This window comes from Ochotona curzoniae, unplaced genomic scaffold, assembly GCF_017591425.1.
Source record: "Ochotona curzoniae isolate NIBS_2020 unplaced genomic scaffold, NIBS_Ocur_1.0 contig_2927, whole genome shotgun sequence".
Taxonomy (NCBI): Eukaryota; Metazoa; Chordata; class Mammalia; order Lagomorpha; family Ochotonidae; genus Ochotona; species Ochotona curzoniae.
In genome coordinates this window covers 7738789-7757670 of record NW_024465654.1, presented here as the reverse complement: position 1 = coordinate 7757670, position 18882 = coordinate 7738789, and the positions used below count along the sequence as shown (strand labels likewise).

Here is an 18882-nt window from a genome sequence, read left to right as displayed (position 1 = left end):
GCTACATCCGTGTCTCCCCTGTGGACTGCAGGATGCCCAACGCTTGGGCCGTCTGCTGCTGCTCTCCCAGGCATTAGGAAGGAGCAGCTGATATACAACCAGCACGTGTGCAGGATGCAATGCTGCAGGTGGTCACTTCACCCGCTACACCACAACGCCAGCCCCTCTGGTATTTCTTACATTAAGAACAGTTGCCGAGAACAGAAGCTAAATTTAGTAGCTCATGTTACTCTACTCAAGTTATGAATGCATTCTTCCCTGAAATCCTGCCAGTGGAAAATTTGGAAAAAGAATGAGGTTAAAAAACAACTCCTCTCCCCAGTGTTACCTTCTCTGCAGAGCTGCAGCAAGTCTGGACCCAGCAAGAGGCTGACACCCAGCGAGCCTGCGCCCACCCTCGCGCTGTGGCTCGGATCTCACTGCTCGTTTTCTGCTCTGGGCTACCTCGTGGCTTTCCTGATATTTTCACCACGTCCCTGCCATCACTTGTATTTCCTGGGTCTCGGACCCTTCTCCAGCCGTCAGCCATGGATGCGAGGAGGCCTCAGTCCTGCGTCTCCAGCTGCCTCCGGGGACTTGTGAAGGGCTCGTAGCTCTCCCAAGAGGAGCCACAGCCTCCCATGCACCTGCTGCCTTGCTCCCAGCATGCTCCTCAGTGTACCTGCCTCGTTCTGAGGCCTGTGGCTTACTTTCTGGGCCACTAGGGAACATCTGTCTACATTATTTCCTGGTGCTGTCAAGTGCCTCCCACTTCTCACCAACTTGTTTGCCAGTAATAATAATGATCATTGGCTCAGATGGGCTGTGAACCCTATGGAATGCCTTCCACACACCTCGCTTACATCTGGGAGGTCTTCTCATTTCCACTTGACTTGTGAACAAACTGGGGCACAGAGAAGTTAAACCTGGAGATCTCAGAGCTAATCCGTGTATGGAAGTCTAGTCTCGGCACCCGTGTTAGTCACCACTAATCTTGCAGTCTCCCAAAGAACTGGGCCAATTTACACTGCCCCGCAGCAAGCACAGGAGCAATAGTTGGCCCTGGAACACTTGCACTTTTTAATTAACACATCCTCATAGATCCAAAACAGCCTTCTTCTCACCTGGCAGCCGAGAGTCCCAGCTGATCAGCTCACTGTTCTCTGACACGGCCCAGGAGCAGAAGTGTGGGCTGGACGCGACTTTCAGCATGGAGCAGACATAACAAGAACACGTTGAGGTTCTCATCTTGGCTTTGAAATGCATGGCTTCTTGCTAATTTCTGCACAATGCGCCAAGCAGGCACTTGTTAGGTCCTTGCTATGTCCCTAGCAGTGTGACTAAGCACCTGAGGACACTGAACTTGGGAAGTACCAGACAGGCCCCAGCGGCCCACTCCGCACCCCAAGAAGATGAGGCTCCATACAAGGCCACAAGCAGCCATCCACCTGGGCCGGAGCACCTGGCTGGGTCTTTAGGGAACTTGACAGCCGTGATCCCAGCTGCTATCCATCATAGTCCCTCATGAACTCCAGCCCAGCTCCCAAGTAGAAAAGGAATGATCGGATGACTCGCCAGCACGACCCAGGCCGAAGTTGGGGGTCACAGAAAGGTTGCCAGAGTCCCTGGGGGACTTTACAGATCAGAGTCAGTTTTTCTGCTACCAGTCAGGTGAGGAAGGAGGCACCACCCCAGCTGGTGAGCACAGCCCCATCCCAAGTCCTGGGTGCAGGGCAGGTGATGGCCTCAACAGGCTGGGTTCATGACAAAGCTGCTTTCCTGATTTGTGGGGTCAGCATGTCGTCATCTCTAGGGAAGGACCAGAACTCCACAGTTCTCTGACCAAGCAAAGTTCTGTGACGTCCCAGCCACAAAGTCTGGGCTGCAGCTGGGGGTACCGGGCCCCAGATTTTCCATGGAGCATATGCTGATGGCTGCACCTTCCTGCACAAGGGGGACATTACAGCAGGCTGGGTCTGCCACCCAACGTACTCAACTGAGTTCCCCAATCCAAGGATCACCTGGGCCAGGTAAGGTGCCCCTGCACACCAGCCCTCCTCTCCCTAGTAAACTAGCCTGGGTGGGGAAGGCAGCGAGGAAGCGTCCACTGTCTGCTGGGACTTGATCACGAATCCAGAGAGTGCAGGGCCCAGGCTCCACTGAAGTCAGAGAGAGAGAGAAGCCCAGCGCTGTCCCACCTGGGTGGGCGTCTCTGAGATGAAGCCAGGGCCCCGGTGCCGCTGGAAGACCCCGCGAGGTTTTCCCGAGGTGACCACCTCACAACAGCCGCAGGGGGCAGGGACGCTCTGAGTCACCGTCCCGCCCGGCTTCTAGGAGATTTGGGTGCCGCACCACGTTACCACCCCGCAGCTTGGCACGGCAGCTACTGCGACCGGCGGACGCGCAGGTGAGGCTTTCCGTCTCCATTTTAAGGAGGCAGCTCCGCCAGGAACCGCACGCAGGGCGGTCGGCGGCGGGCGCAGAACAAAGGGTGTGCGGGGAAACGCGAGCAGCTGGGCGGCGCTGCCAGCCAAGTGCGTGCCCAGGAGCTCCGCAAGGCTCCCGGTCCCGACCCGCTCCCCAGATCCGAGCTCGGACCAAAGGCCTGGGGCAGGCGGGGGGGCGCCGAGCCTGCGGGGTTGCATCCCGCAAAGGGGCGGCGCCTCCACCCAGGAGCAGGAACAAAGGCCTCCGAAGGTGCCCGCGTGCCGCCTTGTTCCCTCGGCGCTCGCGTCGGCCGGGCCTGGCCCGTCTGCCATCAGCGGGGCCCCCGGCTGGATGCGTGGCCACGCTCTTTCACAGCGCAGCGTCCCCTTGCCCCCATGCACCCCAAAATGCATCCAGCCCTCCCCCGCAGCGCGGCCTGCCTTCCCCGCGCTGTCTGCATCCTCGGGTCCCGCCTGCGTCCACCCGGCCGCCCCGCCCCCTCCCACCCTTGCAGACCCGCCGTGGCCGCCGCGCTGGCGGGAGGCAGAAGACGCGGCCGCCGGCGGGCGCACCCCGTGACCCGCCCAACTCCGAGACTCGCAGCCGTGCTTCTAGAGCGGCACGCGGCCGCGGGCAATGGCCCGGCTCTCCTGCTAGACGCCCGCGGGCCACGGAGACGGAAGGGCAACGCTGCCCCGGTAGGATGGCTGTGGCGGGACCCCGCGCGACGGGGATGGGTGGGCGGATGAGTGCTCTGATCAGGCGGTAGGAAAGAAAGAGCGGGGCCGGCCCTCCGTGCCACACGCCTCAAGGTCGCTGGGGCCTGCGCGCGTCGCTTCTTTCATTTCTAAAATTTTATAATTGACGGTGTTTTCATAGTTGAGAAGGATGCATGTCCACGTGAACGACTGATGGGGTGAGAAGGGTTGAGGGATGGGGGAAAGTGAATGAGACCATTGTTTCCAATTTTCTTTTTCTTCTTCCTGTATCTGGGGGAGGGGGAAGCGAGAGGAGAGGGCCGCTCCCAGCGGCCTGGCCTCACCGCATCAGTGCCCGGGGCTGGGGACAGCCACCCGATGCCACTCCAGGGTCCTCTGCACACTTTGAGAGTACTGATCAAGTGATTTTACTAGTTCTGAGATGCTGGTGATTTCGTTGCTCTAAAGATGAAATCCTTCCAAGCTCCATCGGCTGACATAGTCCTTCTTAGGGTCTCCATTCACCCAGATGCTTGCCGTCAAAGCTAGGCTGGGAGAATTGTCCAATTTGTTCTGCCATGGGACTAGACGTCCTCTGCAGATCTCAAGGGACTATCAAGCCCCCATGTGCATCTGCCTCCCTTCGCCTTTCCAGGTGAGCCGGCCGGGGCGCGTGGCCAGGCCGGGGCGCGGAGGTCCGGGGCGGGGGACTCCTGGGCCGCCTCTGCCACTTCCTCCTTTCGCGGAGGGCTGGATGGTAGAGCCCCGTCAGCTAGCAGTGAGCCAAGCGGCCTCGCCCGACGCCCCGTGGCGCGCGGTCGGCCGTGCTGCTTTCAGGGAAAGGGAAGTCCGGGTCCGCGGGAGCCCCGGGGACACCTTTCCAGGACCACGCTCCACGGGATTTGGGGCTCGCGCGCAGCCGGCCGAAGGAGCGTACGAAATCCGCGGCCCGTGCACGCAGTTCCCGAGCGCGCGGGGCACAGCGAGCGAGCCCGGAGTGCGTGGCCTGCCGTCCCCAGGGCCTCGGAAGAGGAGGCTGCCCGGGCGCGGCTCCAGAGTCCCGGCGGCGGCTCAGGTGCCGCGCCGCCCGGGGAGCCTTTTCGCAGACCGAGGAGGCGCGAGTGCCTGTCGCTGGTCGGGAGCAGCCCGAGCCGCGGAGAGAAGGCCCGGCTCGTGCGGAGCCTCCCCGGCAGCGCTCGCGGGGGCCCAAGCGCAGCCACAAACCCCACCGGAGGCCGGCGGGCTCGGCGCCGCCACCGATGCGCGCGCTCGCTGCGTGCGCGCTCCTGGGCCGCGGAGGCGCGGGCGTCGGGGCCGAGGGGCTCGCGACCCCTGGGCGCCGCGGTGCGTGCTTGGTGCGGGGCCGGGGCCTCTCGGTGCTCCCGGGGCCGTTCCGGCAGCTGCGCGCCCAGGCTCCGTGCCGACGCGCGGCCGCAGAGCGCGCGGTTCTGGCTGCCGCACTTTGTCACCTGGGCCGCCGAAGCGCTCCCCGCACGTCAGAGGGCACGGGGGGCGGCGGAGGCTCGTGCCCCATCCCCTAGACGTGGGCGCGACTCCGCCGGCTGGCTGCCCCGCAGTCTGCCCGCCCGCGTGCTTGCCCCTCGGTGGCCTCCGCGCCCGGGCTGTCCCCGGCCTGGCTGCAGTCCCAGTCCCAGCGCGGTGCTCGCTCGCGGCGCGGGCACGTGGTTCGAGCTCCGGCAGGCTGCTGGCGGGGTCCACCGTCAGGAAGCAGACCCTTGCCCTGGAGAGCAGGTAAAGCCGGGACGTGCCTGACGCCGAGCGCGGGCGCCTTTGTCCCGGAGTGCTGTGAGGATGTTCAGTGTGGGGGCGCGACAGCCAGCGACCCCGCGGGAGCTGGTGGGGTCCGGAGTGTCTCGCGTGGCCTGTGGCTTCTGCGGTGGGGGAGGGGGCAAGGCCGGCGGCGGAAGGCGCCCCTCGGTCCGGCGCAGTCACCGGGAGGCACTCGTCTTGGCAGGACCCTCTGCCCTGGCGGTTCTCGCGGGTGCTGACGTGGGGCCTCCGCTCCCACCCCCGCCCATCCCAGTGTGAAATTCCACGGTCTTGCTGCCTTCTCCCTGGCCGTCCGCTCCGGTCACGCGCCTTGCGCAGATCCTGGCAAACGCCCTTCAAACCTGTCCTCCCGCCGGCACTGCTGGGTCCCCGCTAGTGGGCCAGCTCCGACGCAGCCGTGGGGGTGTTGGCTTGGGGACTGAGGGTCCAGAAACAGGTGAGGATCCCCGGGAATACAGCTCCGGGTGCGAGGCGGGGAGGGGGCCGGGTGGTCGAGAGCGAGACCGGCTCAGTGAGGGCCGCCCCGCGGATCTGGGGTGGCCGGCTGGGGGCCATGCTCGGAACCATGACTGTGTTTAGGAATGTTTACCGCTGGGGAGGGGAGGCAGACGTCTCCGCCTCGGCCGAGGCCGGAACAGCAGGCTCCGAGGGCGCACAGCCGCTTTTGTGTTTCTAAAACTCAGTTCTTTAAGAATGGCGCTTCCAGACGCCTCCGGCGGGTCCCCCTAAGTTCCTCGGCGGCTCTTGGGGCTGGCTCATGGCTCTTCCTCCTGCTCTGAGCTGGGTTTCCTCCCACCCACCCCTTACGGCGGGCGCTGTGCCCTCCTCCAGGCGGGCTCTGGGCCTTGGCGTGCATGGGCGCTTGGCTGGGCTCTCCCTCTCTCGGCACCCCCACCCCCGGGCCTGGCCACCTCCCTGCCTCGCCGTGGTGGAAGGGCATGATGATGATGGAGATGGGGTACCTTTCTGAGTTTCTGGAAGAATTCGGGCAGATACTGGGCAAGAAGCATGTGCGTGCTGTTAGCACGCTGTGGTGGTTCAGCTGAAGAGGATTCTTGTCTCGCAGACAGTGGAGAAAGCTGGGCAGTGAAGTTAGGCCGGTAATATTTCGTGATTCTCTGGCTACTTAGTGTTTCACAAACTTTTATTTTCTTAAGATAGCTGTATTTAAAAAATATTTTGTGTTTTAACTTTTTTAAAAAAAAGATTTACTTATTTATTTGAAAGGCAGAATTATAGAGAGGGGACAGAAGCAGAGAGAGATTCTTCATCCACTCGCCCACTCCCCAAATGGCCCTAACAGCCAGAGTTGGGCAATTCAAAGCTGGAAGCCAGGGCCTTCTTCTGGCTCGTTCAGTGTGGGTGCAGGGTCCCAGGGCTTTGGGCCGTCCTCCGCTGCTTTCCCAGGCCACAGGCAGGGAGCTGGATGGAAGTGGAGCAGCCGGGACATGAGATGCTGGTGCCAGAGGAGATGGCTTTACGCACTGTGCCACCGTGATGACCCCTCGGTAGCCACCTCCAACATCCTGCAGTTGTGGGGGTCTCTGGACTCCAATCTCCAGGGGTTCAGATTGAGTTGATACCGAACTAAACCCAGATTCAGGGATTAAAAACAAGATAGCGGGCCCAGCACAGTAGCCTAGCAGCTAAAGTCCTCACCTTTCACGCGCTGGGATCCCATATGGCCCAGTGGCCCCTCTTCCTAGCCCGCTCCCTGCTTGTGGCCTGGGAAAGCAGTGGAGGATGACCCAAAGCTTTGGGACCATGCACCCATCTAGGAGACCTGGAAGAAGCTCCTGGCTCCTGGCCTTGGATTGGCCTTAGCTCCATCCTCTCTGGCCACTTGGAGAGTGAATCAGTGGACGGAAGATCTTCCTCTCTGTTTCTCCTGCACTCTGTGTATCTGACTGTCCAATAAAGATAAATAAAACTTAAAAAAATAAAAAGCAAGATACAGTGGCTAATTTGAGCTAACACGGAGAACCTCTCCCCACCACCCTGCAAGAATCCAGTCACGTGAGGCCCATTGCTGGGTGCGGAGGCCACAGTGCCCCTGTGGGCAGTCCAGCCCCTTACCTCATGGGCACAGCGTCAGGTTACGGCCACCCAGCAGAGACACAGCCGGCCACATACACATTTAATGTGTGGATCTCAGTTTCCGTGTCTCAGGAGTTTCCCAGACAACTGGAAAAGAAGGAGACATTGGAACAAGAAGGGGGCAGAGTGGGCGGAGCTGGAGGCAGGCTGTGTTGTTGAGGCAGGGGCTGCAGACCCCTGTAAGCCTGGCCTGCATCTTCTTTTCAAACTTGCCTTGGAGTTAGGTGCTGATAATTAACCTCTGCTTTCCTGACATTTCTTGGGAAACAAAAGTGAGCAGTCCAGCTCTCTGCCGTGGCTGATGGACAGGGAGAAGATGGGCTCGCTGACCTCCCTGGGCGCCAGGTGCGATTTACTACATCCTGAGTCTAACTGCACAGCCTCACTGCTGCCACATGTTAGGAGCCCACTCTCGGGGGACAGGAGAAGCCCCAGGCTGCAGCCCATCCACACTGAGGGGTCAGCAACCCTTGTGCGAGAGCTCCTCACCACAGCAACTGGGTTTTCATGATTTTGTTTTTGTTTTCTGAATTTATTTAAAAGCCAGAAGAATAGAGATTTTTCTATCTGCTGATACTTGGAGCAACTGCAGCAGACATGGCTGAGGCTGATGGAAGCCAAGCGCCTGGGACTGAGTCTGGTCTCCCATGTGGGTGCAGATCTCGAATGGTTGAACTTGTGCTGTGTTGCAGGCTGGATTTCACTCCAGCGCAGGCCGGGCCGTCTCGGGCGGTGCAGGCCGGGCCGTCTCAGGTGGTACCCTGACTGCCACAGCATGCCACCAGCCCCAAGGATTGGCTTTGAAGCTGCCCAGGAGATTCTAGCATCAACCGGAACTGAGAACTGCTGGTCTACACGGTCCTCAAGTCCCTCTCCTTGGGTTTGGACATGTGTGCTGCTAGGGGGCAGGTGTTCAGACCTCAGCGTCCAACCTTGCACATGCGGCTCGCAGCTCCACTGTTCCTAGTTGAAATCCAATCTGTGAGCAGAGATACAAAGTCAGAAGAAGACTTAGCAAGGATAAGCGGTTTTCCTAGTGGCTCAACTTCCCTGGGCTCTTTTCAGCTTCGTGGGGTTTGCAGTCGATGAAAAAATACTCAGATACAACAGTTTTAAAAATGATTATTGAAAAAAAACATGTTCGGAGGAGAGGGGAGGAGAGGGGAAGCTGCATGGATTCCAATTTCTAGGAACTTAACTGTTCTAATTAAGTTAAATGTCAAATGTGTGTTGTTTTTAATGCAATGGGCAATCTGTCTTCCTATATCTGGTTAGAGGTTGACGTAATTAGCTTCTGGAGTTTATTAGTGCTTTCTGTTTTTAAGAAATGAGAGTAGTTTTAGGCATCTGGCTATGAACCAGTGAATTCCAGTCTCATAGACTGGGTGTGTTGGTCACAGACATGTAACAGGTGACACGGGAACAAGACATAGAAGCTCGGGGTGACATGGGAGCAGGTGTTGGGTGCTAGGGATAACGTGGGACATGGCGGCAGTCCATTGGGGGATAGAGGCCAGCCCCCTTGTCCTTGGCGGCTTTTTCAGGGCCTCAGCCTGGGCACCGCTCCTGGGCCGAGCCCTGTCCTGGATATATGACCATCACCTCCTCTCCCACGCCGTACATTGCCTGGACACTGCCAAGTGTCCCGAGGGGCCAGAGGGGTAAAAATCTGACGAGTGTGACTACTTTCATCTTGACCTGCACTTTGGAAGTCATGCTAAAGTTGTTCAGCATCCCAGGCACCGTGGCCAGGATGTGCATAAAAAATACTTTCCATGAATACGGTGCTTCATAGCTTTCTTTTAAAAAAAAGATTTATTTAATCAGATATACAGAGAGAAGGAGAGACAAAGAGAAAGATCTTCCATCTGCTGGTTCACTCCCCAAGCAGCCACAACGGCCAGAGCTGAGTGAATCTGAAGCCAAGAGCCTGGAACCTCTTCCAGGTCTTCCACACGGGTGCAGGGTCTCAAGGCTTTGGGAACTGCTTTCCCAGGCCACAAGCAAGGGGCTGGATGGGAAATGGAGCAGCCAGGATACAAACCAGTGCCCATATGGGATCCTGGTGCTTGCAAGGTGAGAATATAGCCATCGAGCCATTGCTCTGGGTCCCTTGCTTCACAACTTCTGAGGCATCTCACCCCACCCACCCAGATCAAATCTAACAGAAACTGAGTGGTAGACTCAGGGAAAATCAGGAGTGGGGGCCACTTCACAGTGTCCACCATGTGTACTGAGTGTCTGATTTGCAGGCAGACGTCCATGACCTTCTTAAGCCTCCCCATTCTTGCAGATGTGTAATGTCTCAGTCTGCAGTGTTGAAGCAACATCCATACGATTAGACTCAAAGGGGGGTCACGTGCACTTGGTGCAGTGGCTGGGCTGTTACACCTGCTGAGTGCTCCCTGGGAAGCAGCAGCTGAGTATCCAAGGACTTGGATCCATACCACCCACAGGGGAGACTCGGTCAAGTTCCAGGTTTCTTCTCTTGGTATGGTCCTCTCTTGGCTGCCATGGCATTTATGTTTTTCCAAAAAAAAGGAACAAGAAAAGTCGAGGTGTTGTGATGCTATGTTAAGCCGCTGCCTGTGACTCTGGCATCCTGTGTCTGAATGGCAAATCAAATCTTGGTTGCTCTACTTCAGAGCCAACTCTCTACTGATGCATGAGAGTCAGTTGAGGCTGGCTCAGGCGCTTGAGCTCCTGGCTGCGTGTGGGAGACGCTGCAGCCCTGGCTGTTTGCAGCCGTTGGTGGAGTGAACCCTCTGACTGTTTCTCTGTCTCTTTCTCTCATTCTCTCCCCCTCCCCAGTAATTCTGCTTAATAAATAATAACTTAAAAGTGTAAGGCCAAGGTGCCGCTTGGCATCCATGCCCTCTCACAGATTGGAAGCTGGCAGAAGAACTCAGGATCACACTTGCTTTAGGACAGTAAGTCTAGATGCCCATGTGGGTAGGGCTGTGTGAACTGGGGATGGGAGCAAACTGATGGGCGTTTCCTGACCAGCGAGGGGACCCAGAGGTCACTGTCCGCTTGGCTGGCTTCACAGGTGCAGGCTCCGTGTCTGGGGAGGGCTGTTAGTGAACCTGTCAGCAGTGTGGAGGACTCCACGGGCATCTGAGAGACACCTGCAGGTTTGAGCCTGACCCTAGGCTGTATGCACATAGCGGGTGCTTGTACAGGGCCATGGTGACATGTGCGCCCCCGGTTGTTACTGGGTTGTTGCAGGGTTGCTGTAGGGATGTTCTGACACCCTGTGTTCTTAACAAAGAGTATGAGGCTGAATGTGCAGTGATATTAATAATAAAGAATGATTGTAGTTTTCAGGGTGTGCTGACTCTCAGGGCCTGTGTTTCGGGTGATGTGGCTCCTGGAGTTCGCTACAAAGCAGTTCTCGGGGACTGGAGGAGGAAATGTGGGGAGGCCAGCCTGGACCATCACTGTTGGTGTTGGAGCTCGGAGTTCTCCACTTATGTGTTTAAAATTTCTCGTGGTTCAAAGCACTTTAACTGATGGAATGTGTAAAGCCAAGGCTGTCTCCCAAAGGTCTGGGATCTGCATCTGATATTCCTTCTCAGAAGCAGAGGGCACGTGGTGCAGGAGGGCAGTGCCTGGGGCCTGGGAAAGCCTAAGGCTGCCCCGCCTGCATCAGGACGCAGCTGGCTTGGTTCTGTGCTCCAGGTGCTGTCGCTGGTGTTGGGCACTCACAGTGGAGCTGGGCTGATGGTCACAGTTGGAGCCAGAGCTGGACCAGTAGGATCTGGAACTCCAGCTGCTGTGGGCATGAGGAACAGGGTTTCCAATGTTCTATGGTTCACAGAACTGGCCTAGAAAGGGAGAAAGGGGTGGGGATCTACAGTGAGCAGGCAGTCCACCATGGTGGGGAAGTCAGGAGTCGAGATTTCTGAAGGTTGTGGAAGATGGATTGGAGAGGTGGTCCCCGAGGGCATAGATGAAAGCCATGCATGGACTGCTCCGATTTCCATGACTTTTCTCAGTTTCCTCGCGTTGGAATACCTGCTAGCTAGTTAACTAGCAGAGTCCGATGGCTATGTCACAGTCTCACAGTCTGATGGCCGTGTCACAGTCTCACAGTCCGATGGCCGTGTCACAGTCACACAGTCCGATGGCCGTGTCACAGTCACACAGTCTGATGACCGTGTCACAGTCACACAGTCTCACAGTCCGATGGCCGTGTCACAGTCACACAGTCTCACAGTCCGATGGCCGTGTCACAGTCACACAGTCCGATGGCCATGTCACAGTCTCACAGTCTGATGGCCGTGTCACAGTCTCACAGTCTGATGGCCGTGTCACAGTCACACAGTCCGATGGCCGTGTCACAGTCACACAGTCTCACAGCCCGATGGCCGTGTCACAGTCTCACAGTCTGATGGCCGTGTCACAGTCACACAGTCCGATGGCCGTGTCACAGTCTCACAGTCCGATGGCCGTGTCACAGTCTCACAGTCCGATGGCCGTGTCACAGTCACACAGTCCGATGGCATGTCTTGTCTAATTCTTACTTCCTGAGTCCGGCTGGCGCTGCAGCCTCTGGCTTCCATGTTGCGGGCCAAGTCTCCTGCAGAGGGACATGGCTAGGCCATGCTGGCCTCTGCTCCGAGGCAGAGGTGATGCACTTCCTATCTTTCCTTGTTTCATCCATTTCCAAAACTGTGTTCTCGAGAAACCCATGTTACTTGTTAATATGGAACTTTGTGTGCTTTGTAAAATCTTGTTTTTCAAAGCATTTATGTCATCAAAAATTGTAGATGAAGAACAAGCTAAAGTTGCCAGCGGTAAATAAAGAGCTGTGAGGGGAAGGGCTGGAGCTGCAGCAGAGTGAGAAGGGCTGGAGGGGCGGCAGGACAGCAGGATTAGTGCAGACGGCCCCCTGCGTGTGACCCTCAGTCTTGGGGTCCAGACGGCTGCCGAGCCCTTGGAATCCCCTCCTGGTTCAGCCCTCAGTGAGCAGGTGACATGGACAGGCCGATCCCAATGGTTCCCCTGTTGCTGCCACGTTGGTGGTGCTGCCAGGCACGTTGCTGGCTTCGTCTTCGTTTGTGAGGGCAAGTCTAATGGCCGTGTTCAGTCTGGGTGTGGTGTGCTTGTCCTGGTGCATGGCCAGCCGGGTTCCATTGGCCAGTGTGCCCTCTGTGCTTCCCAACCCCGAGCCTGCCCAGGCCCATGGTGTAAGCAACCTGTCCTGCGTGGGGAACTGTTTTTTTTGAAGATTGTGTTAGCTTTTCTGAAAGGCAGAGTCGCAGACGGGAGAGCGAGATTGAGCTCTTGCATCTGCTGCTCCACTTGCAGCCCGGGCATGTTGATCTGCGTACACACATGCTCACCAGAGTAGGTTAGGCAACTTCAGATTCCAGCGGCAGACCTCAAGTCCAGTGCTGGCCAACCCTGGTACCCTGTTTTCTTTGCATCTACAGAGAGCAAGACCAGGAGTGCACCTGCTGAGTGAATGTCCCCTCAGACTTGCACCCTCCCTCCAGTACTCATTGAGGCTGTAGGACAAGGGGTCAGATCTTTGCTTGTGGAGCCCGAGCGGACAGCTTTCATCAGGGGGAACAGGTTTGTGGGAGTGGGATCTGCCCTTTTGAACTTTTCAGCCTTGTCAGAGTGGACTTCTGCTGGGCCCTGAAGGCAGCTTGAGCTGACCAAGCTCAGGCTTGGGCCAGGAACATGAGCTTGGTGCTGCCAGCCTGGCTTCCCACCCTCTGGGCGCCCAGCCCTGGCCCATGGAGGGTGGGGTGCAGGGAGGTGTTGAGGGATCCTATGATGGGAGGGAATAGGGGGTGGCTGCAGTAGAAAGATGTCTTTCCGGGGTGTCCTTGGGGGAACCTGGTGGTGTGTTGCTTACTGAGAGGCTGCTGACACTTGGCTAGCTCATGGTCTTCTTGGAAGTACGGGTCAGCAGCAGAATCAGAGCGTCGACCGGAGCTTTACCTGTGAAGGCTATGAAAGTGGATCTCACACCCTGTGTATCCCACAGCCCCGTCATACCCCTGAGGGTCCCACAGCCCCGTCACACCCCTGAGGGTCCCACAGCCCCATCATACCCCTGAGGGTCCCACATAGCCCATCACACCCCTGAGGGTCCCACACAGCCTGTCACACCCCTGAGGGTCCCACATAGCCCATCACACCCCTGAGAGTCCCACACACCCGTCACACCCCTGAGGGTCCCACAGCCCCATCACACCCCTGAGGGTCCCACAGACGCAGTCACCCATTTTTGGAAGTGTCCGGCTTGGGGCTGGCGCCATGGCATAGTGAGTAAAGCTGCAGCTTGTGTTGCCCACAGGGGCATGGTTCGAATCCTGGCTGTTCTAACCTAGCTCCCTGCTGAGGCACTAAGGAAGGCAGCTAAAGATGGCCCAAGTGCTTGGGCTCCGGCACCCATGTGAGAGACCTGGAAGAAGCTCCTGGCTTCAGAGTGCCCAGTTCTGGCCTTGGTGGCCATTTGGGGAGTGGACCAGGAATGGAAAGCCTCTCCCAACTCTGCCTTCCAAATAGAAGTAATAAATCTCTGACAAGTAAAGCATGTCTGTGTGTCCCGCACCTGGTATGTCCTCACTGTCCTGCTGGTGGCGCTCAGGACATTCAGCCACAGCGTCCATGGAGGACAGAATGTGGACTCTGCTGGGGAGATGCCGGAGCAGGTGGGTTATCCCAATCCCTCCCGGAAGTGACTCACTCAGACCTTGATTTAATCTGTTGTAGTGGACGGATAAACTACTTGCTGGATTTGCAAGCACAGCCTTATCCTCTGCAGCTTGGTCCCCAGGTTGGGTGGCGGAGGTCTGGCGGTGCTGTCTATTGAGGATTTATTTGGGCTTTCGTTAAGCTGCGTTGCTGAAGCAGAGACGTGTGAGCGCCCAGGCCGTCTGGGCCCAACTGCATGCGTGCTGTGTCACAAAGTGGCATCGCTGTCACTCGAGGCACTCTCATCCAAGGCCTGCAGCTCCTGCGGGATGGTCAAATCACAAAGCCTTTGAAAATCGGGGGAGTTAATGAAGGCCCTGGGATTTCCAGGCTTGCCTCTGTAACTTGAACTACACAGGTTGCTTCAACATTTCTCGTAGCAAAATGTCCAGGTTGCCTCGCTGCAGTGCTGCTTGGCAGCGGCGTGATGCTGTCTTCTGCTCCTAGGGTACTGAGTGTGTGCCCGCCGCTGTCTGCCCCTGAAGCATCGCCCGCAAGAAGGGATAGGACCGCAGCAACTTTCCAGTCATGATGCATTTCAAAAGTGGGCTGGAATTAACCGAGTTGCAGAACATGACGGTGCCGGAGGACGACAACATTAGCAACGATTCCAACGATTTCACTGAAGTAGAAAATGGCCAAATAAATAGGTGAGTACTTTTCCACTAACACTTCCTATCCAGTGAAAAAAAATGGCTCTGAAAAATTATTCTGGTCTCCAGTTATTCTCTTGAATTATTCATCATTAAAGTTATGCTTCACTTAAAGATGCAATGTGAATTTCTTGTGTGGCATCTGTGGGGCCTAGCCTGCAGTTGCAGATGAAGCAAACAGGAAAGTCATTTATTCCTCTTTTTGCATATTTCAATCACATCTAATAAAAACATATAAATACACTGGACTCCAAGCAGCCTGAACTTTTCAACAGCTCCACGCTTATGCATTAGACTGTTGGAATGTTACCAGCTCGCTTTTCAGATTTGCACTACAGCCATCTGTGGGCTTCCTTTAATCAAGAAGTGATCAGAATATGGGTAAATATCTGGCACAAACAATAAGACTCTGCTTGGGGCTTTCTTATCCCGGCTCAGGGTCCCTGGGTCCGAGTCCTGCCTCCATTCCTCATGCTGCTTCCTGCTCAGGGGAGGCAGGGTGTGGCTAGGTCCCCGCCACCGTGGGAGGCTTGGACTCTGGCTCTAGGGTTTGGTCTTGCCCGCTATGCAGGCATCTGTGGAGTGAACCAGCAATGGGAGCTGTCTCTCTCTTTCAAATTGAAAAAAATATGTAAATATTGATGAAAAACAACCACAGCTGATTTTCACAGATCACTTTTGCCAGAGACGCTGTACATGGCGTGGTCACTGTGTGCATCACTGGTGGTGCTGCTTTTAAAAACAGTGTTCATGGTGGAGCCATGTGGTGGAGAGACAGGACATGAGAAGGGAAAGGAAGGTTCTATGGGGGTGGAGCTGTTTCAGAAACTTCTGGGTGCCAGATGTCTCCTTGCTAGTCATTCCACCTGTTTTGTCTGAGTTTCCTAAGTTGTGGGTATGGCACCAGAGCACCTGACTACTGATTCTGCAGCCATCCACAGGCGTCTCCAGGTGGCACAAAGCCTGAAGACTGGGGCCAGCGGGCCAGGCATGATAGAGGATGGAGAGATAGCTAGCCACAGAGCACCGGCCCCGACTTTTATTAATTTTTTATATGAAAGTTGCAACTACAGAGGAAAGCCATCTTCCAACTGCTGGTTTGTTCTACAGATGACTGCAGTGGCCAGAGCTGAGCTGATCTGAAGCTCGTCCCAGGGCTCTCACAGGGCCCGAGCACTTGGGCAACCCTTCATTGCTTTCTCAGGCCCATTAGTAGGGAGCTAAATTGGAAGTGGAGCAGTTGAGATTCAAACCGGTGCCCGTGGGGGATGTTGGAACTGCAGGTGGAGGTTGAAGTTTCTATGCCATGTGCTGGCCCGCTAGCCTTCGCTTCTGAAAGCTGTGTGGCCTCGGAGGCCTGAAGCGAGTCTGGTCTGTCGCATTTGGTAGATGCCAGTACCCGCTGTAGGCGCTGTACTCCCACAACACAGAGGCTCCGAGATGATTTGCATTTACATCATCCGTGCTGCACAGGCGTGGCCTCTGGCTGGGGCAGGACATGGGGTGCAGGGAGAGGACTGCCAGCTGGGCTGCAATGCTTTTCTCTCTCCCTTCTTTAATTTCCTGGCCTAGCTGATACAGTGTATAAGTCTTGCTTCATCTCTGGTTCTGGGATGATTAAATTCCAAATAGCCACAGTCGGCATGAAGCTAATAACCATCAACGCAAACAGGCCTGGCTTGTAGCGCAGGCTGTGTCTCGTGGCCACAGTGCACCCCATCGGCCACTGTCTCTGTTCCCATAGCCTCCTGGGAGCAGTGCCCCTCCATGGGCCCTTGCTGCGACCTTCACCTGGTGCCTCCTGTATGGCAGGAGGCAGGGCTTAATGCAAAGTGTCTGGCCCAGATGTGGGAGCCACATGAGAATGCCTGCTAGCTTTCTGGTCCTGAGGGACTGTGGTGCAGAGAGAGACTTGGGTTCCATGCACAGCTCACAGCCTTGAACTTGCCCATCCCAGAAGTTGTCGGCATTTAAGAGTGAGCCGCTGAATGGGAACTCCTTGTCTGTCTTATTCCTTGAGCAGATAAATAAGTGAACTTGGGGGGAAAAGCCCAGGGTTTCTTTCTTTCTTTCTTTCTTTCTTTCTTTTTTTTTTTGAAAGACATATCTACATAGGGAAGGAGACAGAGAGAAAGATCTTCTGTCCTCTGGTTCACTCCCCAAGTGGCCAGAATGGCTGGAGCTGAGCCGATTGGAAGCTAGGAACCAGGAGCTTCTTCCAGTTCCAAGACTTTGGGCTGTCCTCAGCTGCCTTTCCAGGCCATAAGGGAGGAGCAGGAGAGGAAGTGGAGCAGCCAGCACATGAGCCAGGGCCCATATGGGATCTCAGCAGTTGCAAGGCAAGGATTTAGCCACGAGGGTACTGTGCCAGTCCCAAGCCCAGGGTTTCTAGGCTGAGCTGAAGCCGCAGCAGAGAGACCAGCCCCAACTCCACTGCGCTGTTGTGCTGTGCTCTGTGCCTGGAATGACAAACCTCCACATGTGTGCAGGCCCTCGTGGTATGTGAAGCTCCCGATCCTGATGTGGATATGGCAGGGCTGGGGGTGTGGCCCTGAGCTTCTGCTTCCCAGCAGGTGCCCAAGCTGTGTCCCTATGCTGCCACCCCCCGAGTCAGGCTTAGGTCCCCAAGCTGACTGGGGATTGGTACTGTTCTGTGCCCCGCACCTGTCATGTAGACTTCCCAGTGTCTATAGAGTGAGGCCGATAGAGAGAGAGGCAGGGAGGGAAACAGGCAGAGAGAGAGAGATGGAGGGAGGCAAGGAGAGAGGGAGGCAGGCAGAGAGAGATGGATGGAGGAAGGGAGAGAGAGAAGGAGGGAGGGAGGGAGGCAGACAGAGAGAGAGGGAGGGAGGGAGGCAGGCAGAGAGAATGAGCAAGAAAGAGAAAGGTCTTCCATTTGCTGTTTCCCTCCCCAAATGGCCACAGTGGCTGACTGGGCCACACCGAAGCCAGGAGTCAGGAGGTCTCCCACAGGGCTGCAGGGGCCTTCCCAGTTACAAGGAACTAGATCAGGAGAAAGCAGTGAGGACTTGAACTGGCGCCCCATGAGTTGCTTGCACTGCAGACAGCAGCGCAACCCTCTACACCACAGTTACTGGAACTGCAGTGTGAGGAATCTGCTTGGAATGGAGCCAGGGGAGCTACAGGTGTGTTGGGGAAAACTCTTCAGGAAAGTGGGCCCAAAGAGGCAGAGCAGGGGTGCTTATCCACGCCCCCACTGCCTCTCCTGGGTGTCGGATGCTCCTCCTTCCTGAGGCTTGCTCTCAGTTCTGGGGAGCGTGGCTGGGTCTGGAACTGCTGGCCACATGGATAGCATAGAGAGAGGTTCTTTTCATCTCAGAAAGAACTCAGATGAGAGACAGAGAGAAGTGGGCAGCAGGGGAGCAAGGTTTGTTGGGGCAGGGCACTGTCCGCGGACAGCACCCGTCCCAGCAGGATCTGGGAGCCTGAGCCCAGACATTGAGACTGCAGGAAGCGGGGCTGGTGTTTGCAAAGGGAATGCCAGGCAGGAGGCAGGGCACAGGCTCAGAGGCAGTGGCTCTGCTCTGACTTTCCTCCCGCTGCCCTCTGCTGGACAGAGGGTTTACTGCGTGTGAGACACAGGGTTCCTGCCAGGGTACCAGGCAGAGTTCTCCCGGAGAGCTGCACTTGGGACCAACGTGACGTGCCTGAGAGGACTGAGCGGACGTCGTCAGAGGCCACAGCGTCCCTCTCACCGAGGGGGTCTTTTCCTGAGGCCCCTCTCTCACACGAGTGGATTTCTGCCTTCTGCCTGTCCAGACAGGTGTTTGTGTTTGAGACTTGTTCAGGCTTTTTCCTGGATTTAAACATAACAGAAACTCCAGATGTAGTTGGGACAAATACAGGACTAGGAGATGTTAAGGACAGGAGATGTGGGAGAAGCAGGTATGTGGAAACTAACAACCTCACTGCTTTTGTTTTATGAGTTTAAAGCTAATCTGTAAAAAAAATTGTTAGAAGACGTTTTTAAATTCTCCCTGGAGAATGAGTTCCCATGCAAGAAGATGGCTGGGGCTGTAGGCACAGGACTGGGGACCGCTCTCTGTCTGGTGGTCGCAGGTGGCTGTGAACTTGTCCCTTTCTGTGGTCCTGAGGCAGAGGCTGCTCTCCCTGGCCGTGCTAGGCCAGATCTGCACAGCTTGCTTACTTCTGGGAAGACCCGGCGGACACAGGGCGGCAGCAGAGCCAGCCCCGGCAGGGCAGCGGCACTGCAGGCCCGAGCTGGCTCCCACACGTCAGTCTGCACAGCCCCTGCGTGTCCTTCTCCGGCTCCTGTCTCATGTCCTAGCGCTGAAATGCTGGGAACAGCAGCCACATCCTGCCCTCCACCAGCCAGGGACTTCTCCCCATCCTCTGATTCTTACCATCAGTCGGCAGGAGCGAGGTGTAGGTGGCGGGTGACATGTTGGTGGCAGAGTGCAGTGGTCAGCATATGTGTCACCTGCCTTTGGTTTGTCCTGGTGAAATAGCACAACCCTGGAGGAGTGGTACTGAGTAGCACA

General features: G+C 56.6%; 2 protein-coding genes across 2 annotated transcripts in view; both read left to right on the top strand.

The window, feature by feature from the left end:
• Positions 1–1545: 1545 nt before the first annotated feature.
• On the top strand, positions 1546–13342 carry LOC121155548 (serine/arginine repetitive matrix protein 1-like). Its single transcript, XM_040978976.1, has 5 exons — positions 1546–1573; positions 2314–2386; positions 2921–3104; positions 3893–5331; positions 12431–13342. Exons 1-4 carry the CDS (start codon positions 1546–1548, stop codon positions 4643–4645), a joined length of 1038 nt encoding a protein of 345 aa, XP_040834910.1. The 3' UTR covers positions 4646–5331; positions 12431–13342.
• Positions 13343–14219: 877 nt separating this feature from the next.
• Positions 14220–18882, top strand: part of SLC38A1 (solute carrier family 38 member 1) — a 31414-nt gene continuing 26751 nt past the window's right edge. The window contains exon 1 of the mRNA XM_040978930.1: positions 14220–14356. Within this exon, the coding sequence (XP_040834864.1) occupies positions 14235–14356 (122 nt within the window). The 5' untranslated portion in view covers positions 14220–14234. The remainder of the gene's footprint in view (positions 14357–18882) is intronic.

Bases quoted from the DNA above. Each gene is read 5' to 3' on its own strand.
- LOC121155548 (XM_040978976.1), top strand. From the start codon at position 1,546: ATGACTCGCCAGCACGACCCAGGCCGAA. The intron at 1,574-2,313 runs GTTGGGGGTCAC...CCCGGCTTCTAG, and splicing joins CCAGCACGACCCAGGCCGAA to GAGATTTGGGTGCCGCACCA. The intron at 2,387-2,920 runs GTGAGGCTTTCC...CCACCCTTGCAG, and splicing joins TGCGACCGGCGGACGCGCAG to ACCCGCCGTGGCCGCCGCGC.